This window comes from Dioscorea cayenensis, chromosome 18 (assembly GCF_009730915.1).
Source record: "Dioscorea cayenensis subsp. rotundata cultivar TDr96_F1 chromosome 18, TDr96_F1_v2_PseudoChromosome.rev07_lg8_w22 25.fasta, whole genome shotgun sequence".
Classification (NCBI taxonomy): domain Eukaryota; kingdom Viridiplantae; phylum Streptophyta; class Magnoliopsida; order Dioscoreales; family Dioscoreaceae; genus Dioscorea; species Dioscorea cayenensis.
The window spans coordinates 150,704-162,592 of record NC_052488.1 but is presented as its reverse complement, the minus strand read 5'-3'; the positions used below and the strand labels follow the sequence as shown (position 1 = coordinate 162,592).

General features: G+C 33.4%; 3 protein-coding genes across 3 annotated transcripts; 2 read left to right on the top strand and 1 right to left on the bottom strand.

The window, feature by feature from the left end:
• Positions 1-3,929: 3,929 nt before the first annotated feature.
• On the bottom strand, positions 3,930-5,764 carry LOC120282143 (putative pectinesterase/pectinesterase inhibitor 24). Its single transcript, XM_039288895.1, is given in 6 exon segments — positions 3,930-3,947; positions 3,949-3,990; positions 3,992-4,183; positions 4,185-4,403; positions 4,405-4,613; positions 4,711-5,764. Coding segments are annotated over 6 exon segments (1,734 nt in total).
• A 1,712-nt stretch (positions 5,765-7,476) lies between these two features.
• On the top strand, positions 7,477-8,010 carry LOC120282142 (cell wall / vacuolar inhibitor of fructosidase 2-like). Its single transcript, XM_039288894.1, has one exon. The coding sequence runs from the start codon at positions 7,477-7,479 to the stop codon at positions 8,008-8,010; it is 534 nt and encodes a 177-aa protein (XP_039144828.1).
• A 2,932-nt stretch (positions 8,011-10,942) lies between these two features.
• LOC120282141 (cell wall / vacuolar inhibitor of fructosidase 2-like) lies at positions 10,943-11,473 on the top strand. The gene has a single exon (XM_039288893.1). It carries the CDS (start codon positions 10,943-10,945, stop codon positions 11,471-11,473), a length of 531 nt encoding a protein of 176 aa, XP_039144827.1.
• The last annotated feature ends 416 nt before the right edge of the window (positions 11,474-11,889 follow it).

The following is an 11,889-nucleotide window of genomic DNA, read 5'->3' as shown; positions in this document are numbered from 1 at the left end:
TATTAATCACATGCCATGTTCACCAAAAATGATATATAAATATCATTATTTATAATTTTCAAGTCTTGAAAATATAGCTTTTTTTTTACATGGGGATCTAAAATTAAAAAAAAAAATCAAATGTAAGGCAGCTCACATTTTAATTAAAATTGTTTTTTTATTTTTTATCATCCACAAATTAAATAGTTTTTAAAAATAATATAATAATATATTATTATTCATATATTTTTATTATTTTAAAATTATATTTATATATATAATTTTTATTATTTTATTAATAATATTTAATATTTTATAAAATAAATATATTGTATTTAAATGTACAATATAAATAATTAAAACGATAAAATAATTGTGAGTTTTTTTATTATTGTATAACTAATATAAGAAATAGTTGAATGGGTAAACATTTAATAGGTGAAAAAATATCATATATTCATCAAACTTGAGTACAAAATAACCATTAAAGATGGCCTAAACCTACTGCCACGGTGGTTGGGATGTGTGTGTCTATAGGATTTCTATGATTTTTTTTAAAAGAAAAACAAGTAAAACTTGAAAAATAAAAAGATGAAGAATGTGACAACAATGTGCAATTATAAGGGGGACAACAAGAACATGGTGGACTAATTTTGTTGGCCTTATAATTTGCTCACATGGTGACAACCATACACCCTTCATTGCGTTGCGCGCACTCATTCCTAATGCCATTATGCCACTAATACATCTATATTAATATCATTATTATTATACCTAATTATCTTATTAGTGACCTTCTATCTGGAGTATAAGCCAAGATTAATAAATCAATAAACTTTTTCACTAAATTAAGTTTATAATAACAAGAAATAATTAGAAGAAAGCACTACTGACCAAAGGTGGCGGTGGAGAAAGTGGGAGTGCCGTCGATGAAGTTCCGGCCGCCGGAGATGATAGTCTTATCAATACCATCACCATAAATGAACACATTCCACTTATTCTTATCAACAACCACATTCTCAACATACTCTCCGGCCTTCACATAGATCACAAACTGGTCCTTACTCTTCTTTGGCACCATGGCAACCGCTTCCCCCACCGTCATCACATCACCACTCCGGTCCTTGGCCACAGTCACGTTCGGCAGCTGCCGGCCCTGCTCCTTTGTGGCCTGCAACTCTCTCCGCTGCTCCAGCGAGACCCAGTGTGGTGGTAACCTGTGTTGAGTTATCATCATCTTCGTCGTCTCCGTGAGAAGCTTTCTTCTATGGATGGGAAACTTCAAGGCTATTCATAATGTTGAGGATTCCGGCGGTGATGGCCAGTGCATTGCTGGTGAGTTCAGTGGATGTATTCATTGCAACCTTCATCTTATCTCCAGCGTCGCCGACGGTGCCTTCAAAACCATCAAGGCAAGTAGACAGATCAGTGATCGCCGCACTGAGCCAAGTCTTCAAATCATCCAATTTTAGAACTAGTCAGCAGCTTCTCTCCCGGCGCCGGCGAGAGGGAAGGAGACTGAGGTGTTGAGGTGGTCGACAGCGTCGTCAAACAACTCCTTGCAAACATCAAGAGCTTCTCGGAGACGTTTATCGTTGGTGGGAACAGAGAAAGAGTCTGGTACTGATGAGAGGTTGGATATGGCGTCCATGGCGACATGGATGGAGAGTTTGAATAGTTCCTCTGGGTCGGACTTGGAGGAGGAGGAGGAGCTCACGGCGGAGGAGAGGCTGGAGAAGCATGAGTCTGGGTAGTGGGTGATCTTACACATGGCTTTGATGGAGCTGGCGGTGGATAGGCCGGAGGATGGTGATGGAGAATCATGAGTACCATTATTGTTGTGTTTTCGACTGATGATTGTGCCGGCAGTGACTCCGATGATGATGAATAGGAGAAGAAGTAAGCCGATGATGATCAAGATCAACCGTCTTCTTGTTTTCCGGCGAAACTCCCTGTCCTCAGCCTCACTCACTTTTCCATATCCTTTGAATGAGTTTATAGTTTCCATTATTCTTCTTCTTGGTTTGATCTATCTATGTATATATATATATATATATGTAATGTGTATAGTGACTGTTGGATCTAAGTTTAGATGTGAACTCATGAGCGTGTATATATGTATATGTCTTGCATTAATTATTAACCCTGATGAAGTGGTGGTGATTATTATTATTGTTATTATTATTATTCTGGATGGATATTGTTGAGGGTCCAAATGGCAGTATAAATCTTAAACATGGAGAGGATTGAAGAGTAATGTTAATGAGTAGAAGCAAAAGCATCACCAGCCAAGCAAAAGCTGGAAACACAATATCATATCTTCATAGTTAACAGTGTCACAATAATATATATCTGTCAGTGAACATTTGTTCACATTAAAAAGTAATAAGGAAGACATTACTATTATTGTTATTAGCTAGTATTGCTAGGATTAAATATAAACAAATAGAAATAATGGAAGATTAATAATTTGAAAATTTAAGAAATTAATAGGATAAAGTTAGCATAGCATATATATATATATATATAGGATGCTTCCGTGTAGGGGTCATGGAAAGAGACATTCATGTGAAGGTCCATGTGAAAGTTCATGCTACGCGCATCATCCGCAAATTACGCCATGTCCTCTCAAATTAAAAAAAGCCTTTTGTTTTTATAAATTTTTATGCTTGTCTTGTGATCTTATTCTTCTGCAAGGACACATATATATGGTCACTTCTCTGTGCTCATTGGATCATATTATAGAGATTTATTTATTGCCTTTAAGTGTCAGTAGATCAAATGGAGCTTTCATTACATATAAAAAACCAAACCAACAAAACATTGTAGAAGAGAAGATTGTCTTGGCTTTTAGCTATATATCAGTCAATCAGTGAACATGCTTGCCGACACACAATTGCTAGACCAGTGCACTCATGCCTGCTATGAATCAAATTGGGATAATATTGATGTAGTGTGTGCCATTTCTTTTGTGGTTTTCCACTACATTTTATGTCAATAATAAATTATTATTATTATGTTTCTTTGTCATTAATTTGACATAGGTTCATATTTATGAGATCATAGGCAACCTGTTCTTGAACGAATTGAATACATGAGTTTTGACTTTAAGGATAGAGCTTCTCTTTGACTTTGACAGTGTGCTGCATTTTGAGATATCTAGCTTGTCCTTATCCACACACACACATATATATAGCTGGTTAACCACAACAACGGAGGAACATTGCAAATTTAAATTATTTAAATAATTAAAACAAGTTTAAATAAATCACAATTCATTACTTCAAAATAATAATAATAATAATAATAATAATAATAATAATAGAAGCCATTGGATAGCATGAACCAGCTGAAGGAAAAAATACTGAGTTTTTGTACTTTATAATTTTTTCCTTGATTTTGTGGAAAAATTTTACTTAATTTTTTTTTATTTTAATGATTTAATATATATGATTATTTCATTTTATATACGCATATAATTAAAAAAAATATCCATGAGAACCGGACGTAATCCAATAGCTTTTGACACACTTTGTGTTTGGAAGAGATTTGAATTCCAGTCTCTCAACTTGTAAAATGCACCGTCGATCCTTTATATAATAAATAATAGTTCCCTCTCTTTTAAAATTTCATGGTAGAAAAATTATTTTAGAGTGTCCTCAAGCAACTCAGTGATTGATGTATTTTCATATTTACATAATAATTGAGAGGTGCATGTCACCTATATATTTTAAAAAAATGAAAAATAATAAAAATGATCTTAAAAATTATATCAATTACATGCATGACAAACTAATAAGTGCAGATAAAAGAATTAAGTAGTTTTCATTATTTCTTTACGCCTCAAACATAAACCAAATCAAATTCTCCGCAAGAGAAAAAAATAAAAAAATAAAAAAATAAAAAAAAAAAAATACAGATATAAATAAAGAAATGCATAATATGCATTATCAGAGGCCAGACTTATAAAGGGACACCAGTGTTAGGGAGCCACTTATCTCCCCCAATAAAGGGACCCAACTGAAAACTTGGCTACTTGTTTAGCATTCAAAATACTCCTCAACCCCTTCCACTTGACTCTCTTCTTTGTAGATGAACCAGCACCAGAGTTCTGGTATTCCGCATAAAATATAGTATCTGGAGCTGAGTTTCCACTCCATGGCAGCCAACCTGAAGGATCGATAAAACTAGCAAGCATAGACTTTTATGAACAATGTGGTTGAATATGGCTTCCATGGTCTTCCAAGATAAACTCCCACTGATGTTAAGTTTTCAGAAGGCCACACAGTGCAATTGTGAAAAACAATCCCTGTGTTCTGGTTAGGGTCTACCTTCCCTTGTGCTGTAATGGTGTCTTGCTGTCCGGCCATGGGTCGCTTTGGTAGGATGTTGCAGTTCTGGAGAACAACCGCAGCATTGCCGAAAGATGAAGTCGACCGTGCCATAGACATCGCATTCACGGTAGAATTGCCGGAGAGAGTGCACGTAGAGTGTGTCTTGGTAGGCGTCGAAACTGCATCGATAGAAAACCGATTGATCGGCATGTGACATCATTGCTACTGCTTGGTGCTTTTGCGGCCCTGCCGTGTTCTTGAACCCTATATCACTAGCCATGAATCCCTTGCCGAATACAGCTTCATATATAGATGCCAATGTGTCAATATTTGTGTTTTAATTAGTAGCTACAAGTGACACAATCCAAATATATTAACAATTATATTTTATACTCACCAAATGTAGCAGACTGAAAGGTTGATGTGCCGTCGATGAAGTTTAGGCTGCCGGAGACAATGGTGGCGTTCTTGCCATCCCCTACCATGAACAAATTCCATTTGTTTGTCTCAATATTAACGTTCTCAATGTATAGACCTTTCTTGATGTAGATGATGAACCTCTTCTTGCTCTTCTCCGGCACCGCCTTGAGAGCTGCCTTGATGGTCTTGTACTTGCTTGATCGATCTTTGGCCACCACAATATCGGCCTTCTTTCGAGGGTCTGTCGAGCTCTGGAGAAGCCGACGATCGTTTGAAGACAGCCAAGATGGTGACCAATCAGTGTCCTCAGAGTTGCTCATCAGCCTTCTTAGCTTAATTGATCCTATAAAGTTAGATATCTCAGAGAGAATGGCAAGGCTATTACTTGTTAGCTCAGTGGAGTTCTTCATGGTATTGAGAACACTGGTCTTCAGCTCAACGTTGGAGTTTGAGAAACCATCAATGCAAGTCTGCTGATCTGTAATGCTTCCACTGAGCCATGTTTTCAGATCATTAACAACATCACCGGAAGAGATGTCCGGCGTGGAGAGGGAGTCATTAAGGTGCTCAATAGCAAGGTCTATTAGTTCATTACAGTCTTTAAATGCGGCAAGAGACATCTTATCAACGGCAACCTTCTGGGCAAGTTCTTTAAGAGCTTTCGATGCTTTCGAGATCTCCGACATTGCTGCTTTGACAGAGAAGAGGAAGAGCTTTGTAGGGTCTAGTAAGGCAGTAGTGGAGTTGATCATTGGAGAAAGTGTGGAAAGACAAGAACTAGGATACAATGTGGCATCACAAATGGCCTTGATGCTTTTAGAAAGTGATTCTGAGGAAGTGTTGGGATTGGGATTATCTTCTGAAGAGCCATGATTAGTGGCTACGACGGCAATGACGATGATAGCAATGAGGATGAGAGTAGAGATACCTATGATGGATAACCTTTTTCGGGTTTTCCGGCGAGTTTCGGAGTAAATGGCCTCCTCTAGCTCGTCCACCTTGCCATAGAATTTCCCAGCTGATTGCGTCATTGTTGTTGTTGCTTGAAGATATATGATGAATTGATTGGTGGATTAATTTGGTGCAATATATATTAAGGAGGTTTTAATGATATGAAGAAGAAGAAGAAGAAGAAGAAGAAGAAGGGTGGTTGTGTTGGTTAGTCAAGGACGTGCATGCATGTATAGCTAGCTAGCTAGTTTGGATGGCGACATGGTGTATATTAGTACATGGGTGGCATGTTCTCTTGGTTGGGTTTATTTTTGTGTATGTGAGGGTGCGCACACCCTGTTTGTGTATATAGAGAAAGATATATGGAAGTCCTTTGATATTTATTATGGAAATGGTTTGGGTTGTGTCATGGGTCGATCACAACCATCAAGTTGACTCTAACTTCATTTGTGCACTAGATTTTATTTTATATTATTTTATATGAAAAACACATAAGTGGCAGGGTCTTGACCCTATACAAGCGGACGACTTTGCGAAGCCAAGGGTTCTTTATAATTATATGCTATGTTCTAAAATTAATTTATTTCCTCATGCCATTATGCCAATAACTAACTGAACAGTCAAACAGTTAATTCTTACGCTGAAGTGTGATCGATGGCTCAATTTCGTTCGAATTCTCCTAATATTTACTTGAAATATAATGATGGAAATGTATATTTGTGATGATTTATTTAAATTATTAGAAGCAATTAGTACGTAGTTCATTCATTCTATAAAAAAAAATAATATTAATAAGAGACTTGATAAAATATAAAACGGTCAACAAATTAAACTTATATATAGAAAAGTTATTTTTATCATATTTTTTAAAATAAATAAATTTTTTTTTAAAGAAGAAGCAAATATATAAGTATTATTGAAAATAGAATAACTTTATTCTTCAAGAGAGATTTTTATTGAATTAATTTTCACATCACTTTGAGGATGGACTTCAGAATCTACAATAATATATATATATATATATATATTGAACTAGTTACCTTGAAAATAGTTTATTATAATTCTATTTTTGGTTGGTTGGCTAAAAGGGAAGAAAAAGGATTTTTTTTAAAAAAAATCTTTTTATGATACATAATTTGGTGCCGAGTAATAATTCAAAATTATCGATTGTATTTATGGTAATAGATAATGGTCAATAATAGAAATATGTTACAATAGTATCTATGGTAACATATATGTTCATTTTTCGCCTATGTTTTAAAGACCAAAATCTTCATATTTAATGCGCATATATAAATCAAATCTTTATATAATAATGTTATAAATTTATTCTCAGGTAATTAAAATACTTATTCTTTTCCAATATATGGTTTTGTATCAAGAAATATATATATATATCCTTCCCTATATTTTTTTGCTTTGCCCAAATTAGACCAAATTCAAAGAATCATTCACCATGCATGCAATGACAAATACTATTTTTTTTTCCATGCATGTTCATAATCCTGTCATTAATTATAGCATCCTTTCATTACCATTCACATCCTCCCCGATATAGACCCATGCATTAATCCTCATAATTATAATATTCCATTCCGTAAATACATTAAATGATCTTCAATGCCATATACTGAATCAAATATATATATATATATATATATATATATATATATATATATTCCATTTAATTGCACCAACACACAGATATATATATGTATATATATATAATGGACTGTGATAAAATTAATACACAGTGAAGAAGAAGAAGAAGAAGAAGAAGAAGAAGAGAAACATGAAGGTTGATTATTCCATCTTTGCTACTCTCCTTATCCTCCTCCTCACCTTCGCCGGCGCCGGAGCAACACTGGAAGAGACATGCGACAAAGTAACATCACCATCATCAGCAACAAACCTGACATATGATTTCTGCCTAACAAGTCTTCAACCAATTCAAGGAAGCAGGGAAGTAGACATCAAAGGGCTTGCAGGCATAACCATAAACCTCTCAATCTACAACTTCACATACACAAGGAACAAGCTTGGTGATCTTAAATCTAAAGAGACAAAGCAACCAGCCATTGATGCACTGCAGAAATGCATAGATAGGTTCAATGAGGGTGATGCTTACTTGAAAATGGCACAAACGTCTCTAGGAACACTACGCTTTTCAGATGCTTTGTCTTCAGTTAGAAGCGCAGCAGGGAGTTCGGTGGTTTGTGACAATGCTTTCTATCAACGTGGGATTCAGTCACCTGTGTCTTTTGATACTCAGAATGGCTACTTATTGTGTAACTTGGCTGCTTATCTTATACAACTCGTTGCTTAATTGATAATTATATTATAAGCAACAGATGGATTAATTAACCGGGGGCTTGTTTTGTTTTAGTTTCAAAAGTGTTTGGTTGATTAATAATATGAATTAGACTTTTGTGATTCTTAGTATACTGTGTTAGCTTTATATATATATATATATATATATATATGCAAAATCTTAGAATGATTCAACATTTTGAGAACTATATATGTACACTCACTTGGGTAAATATATATGCAATAGCAATATGAATGTCAACAATTGGTCCTCAAGCGGATAAGTTTTTAACCTAATCCTTTTATTGTTTTTTTTTTCAACTACATTAATATGCTTGTTTTAGTCGCTAAATCATCCAAAATATATTCGCTTTAATCAACATTTACATTTTAAACGGTGTTTGTTTCAATAGAAGACTGCTGTTGTTGTTATTTTTTTAAAATAAATAAATAAATCACAATTTTATAAAGACTTCTGTTTATTCCACCCAATTTTGCTAAATTGCAAGAAAATTTTATTTTTATTTTAAATTTTTTTATTTTTTTATTTGTTTTTTTAACAAAAATCACAAGTTCCAACTCATTAATATATTTTGGGAGAAATAAGGAGTGTTACTTCAAATTAAACAACTTCAAATCTAGAGATAGATTTTTTGAATTAAAAACTAAAATTATAGTATCATACATCTAACCCGTTTTACTTTCAATTATATATTTTTTTAACTTTTTTTATAATTATTGATTGCATAAAATTATGAAAATTATTAATAAATATAAATAAATAGTTATCAAAAATTGAATTAATTCCCTGATTATATACTCATGTAATTAGAGGGGGCACAGACCTACCCGTTCTTAGACCAATCCATAGACCGGGCTGAGTCTATAATTACTAAAATTCAAACTTGTCCAAAACCAGCCCTGCCTGAAAATATGGGCTTTAACTCTTGCCAGAACATGCTCAAATTTGATAACTTTTAACCAAGACTCACTCAAGTCTGCCCAAATAGGATTTTCATTGAATGACATAAGTTTTAAAAAAAAAATTAACAATAATATTAATATATTAACATGACCAAATATTATTTTATAAAACACTTTAAAATTAAAATACTAAATCCACAACTTTATTAAATCACAACAACTAAAATTCAAACCATTATAATCAATGGCAATCAACAATAATTATATATATATCATATAAGCATATATAAAACTAATTAATAAACAATCAATGGCAATTCAAACCATTATATATAAATATATACAAAACTAATTAATAAATATATTTTTATAACTCGGGCTGGACTAGACAAGGCCTGGCTTTTTAAAAATAAAAACCAAATCGGCCCATTTTTAAAATGGGCTCATTTTTTTTTTTTTTGGTCCAAAGTCCAATTATCGGGCTTTATATATTTGTCCAAGTTCTCCTAAGTTTTGAGCGGCTTTCGAGTTAGAGCCAATAGCCCGACCCTTGGATAGGTCTACCTGTACTATAAAAAAATTTACCCGACTGGGTTGACTCTATAGACCCGCCGAGTCCGGTTCACCCTTAGGATGAATCAGGCCCAACCCGACCATCCCAAGCCAAGCCTGTTCTTCTACCACTTGATTTACAAATTTTCTTTTATTAATGTTAAAAATAAATAAACAAAAAGAAATCACAACGCATTTTTTTTAAACTATAATATTAAATAAATAATTTAAGAAAAGTTGAAAGATTTGTACTTAATTTGTTTGCCTATCAATTAAGTTTTCGACATATCTTTGTAAATGTTAGAGAAATTAAAATTTATGCAATTCTCTTACTTTTAAATCGAAGTTACCATCCATTACCTATTCATTACAATCAAAAGTTGGCTCTCACCCTTGAGTTTAGTTTCGAACTCTATGAGTTGTTATTGTTGTATTTATCAGGTTGTTATTGAAAGAGAAATCACTAGCATTAAGGCTTTCTATCATAAAAAACATGCATAAATATATTTTATAACTAATTATAGTGCGAGTTTTTATTACTTTGCCACTGTTCAAGAACATTGAAATTCATATCTATGTTGATATTCTCAGAGAATTTGGAAGGAAAGTAAAGTTGACATCTTATGGCTATCTATATATAGCTTTTCCCAATAATATACTAAGAATGAACTGCAGTTATTGTCTTGGGCCTCCCGGTTGATCACTAACCCGATGCGCAACAGATTGTGGGTACCCCCACTCGTAAGTGGGTCCATTATAATGCGGGCTGGTTGCTGGTTGCCTGCTCTGCCTGATCTGTGCCCCCTATATATATATATATATATATGCATAGGTATGTGTGTATGTATACATCGTAACATTGGTATTTATGGATATGCATGTATGAATATACCATACATTGATAATAGATAAATATATAAATATACACGAATGTATCCATGTATGTGTATTTATGTCTTTATCTATAATATACATCTACTAATGCATGTTAATGATATTTTGCACATCAATGACAATATTATTTTATTGTATTTATAATACTGCTGATTATTATTATGATCATAACTAATTTTTTTATGTATACAATTTATATTTTATACAAGATAAAAATGCCAAATACGCAAAGTCAACATCTTTTGCCCAATCTTCAATTAAAAACCAAAATAATCCATTACATGAACAAATTATCATCACAGTGACTGTTTTTTTTTTATAGTTTATTTATAAAAGTGAATGGAATTTCAACAAAGGACAAATGGTAGTATATAGTAAAATCTCTTGAAATCTCTATGAATCTCCAAGCATAGATTCAGTGCCACATCTCCAATTATCTCCAAAGATATACACTCCCATAAATAACCACAATTAATAATCCCCATCCTTAATTAATACACCATCTATATAACACACAGAAATCCTTGAAAGAAGCCAAGAAGAAGCAAAGAATAGAAAGAAAAAAAAAGCAAATTAACATGAAGTCCTTCTCCATCTTTGTCACTCTCCTCCTCCTCCTCCTCCTCCTCATTATCGCCGGCGCCACCGCCAACCTCCAAGAACTATGCAAGCAAGCAACAGCATCATCAACCATCGTGACCTATGACTTCTGCATTAAAAGTCTCCAACCAATCCATGGCAGCAATGAAGTAGACGCAAAAGGACTTGCAGGCATAACCATCAACCTCTCCATTTACAACTTGGTAGGCATAATCAACATGCTTAGTGACCTTCAATCAAAGACCACAAACCAAACAGTCCTTGATGCATTGAATGCATGCTCTGATGGAATAAACAATGGTAATACCCAATTGAAGATGGCACAAACTTTAGTGTCAAATGGGCGCATTCAAGATGCTTTGACTTCAGTTAAAGTTGCTGAAGGGTCTTCAGATGTTTGTGACAATGCTTTCAATCAACGTGGCGTTCAGTCTCCTGTCCATGATGCCATGCATGATCCTGTCTTGGTGTGTGACTTGGCTGATCTTATCATTCAGCTTCTTGCTTGATTAATTAAATGTATCATCATTATATATATATATATATAGTTAAAATAATTAACAATAATGCTTTCATGAGGTGCTTTCTTTTTTTCTTTAAGGTATATGCTTAATCAAAGATAATAAAAGTAAATTTTGCCAAATGCTAAGATTTTAATTTTTTTATTTTTTTTTATTTTTGACTAAAGTCACAAGGCCCAACCCATTAATATATCTTACAAGAAATATGGAGTCTTACTTCGGATTAAATAAATAAAAAGAAATCACAATGCTTTTTTAAAATTATAATCTTAAAAATGAAAAATTTATAAATAATTGTTAATAATTTAAAAGAATTTGGGACAAGTCAAATTAATTTAAGAAAAGATAAAAACAATTTTTTTCTTCCTATCGATCAAGTTTTCGACATATATACTATCTTGGTA

What these genes read in the sequence shown, in the direction of transcription:
- LOC120282142 (XM_039288894.1), top strand. Translation starts at nt 7,477, where the DNA reads ATGAAGGTTGATTATTCCATCTTTGCTACTCTCCTTATCCTCCTCCTC.
- LOC120282141 (XM_039288893.1), top strand. Translation starts at nt 10,943, where the DNA reads ATGAAGTCCTTCTCCATCTTTGTCACTCTCCTCCTCCTCCTCCTCCTC.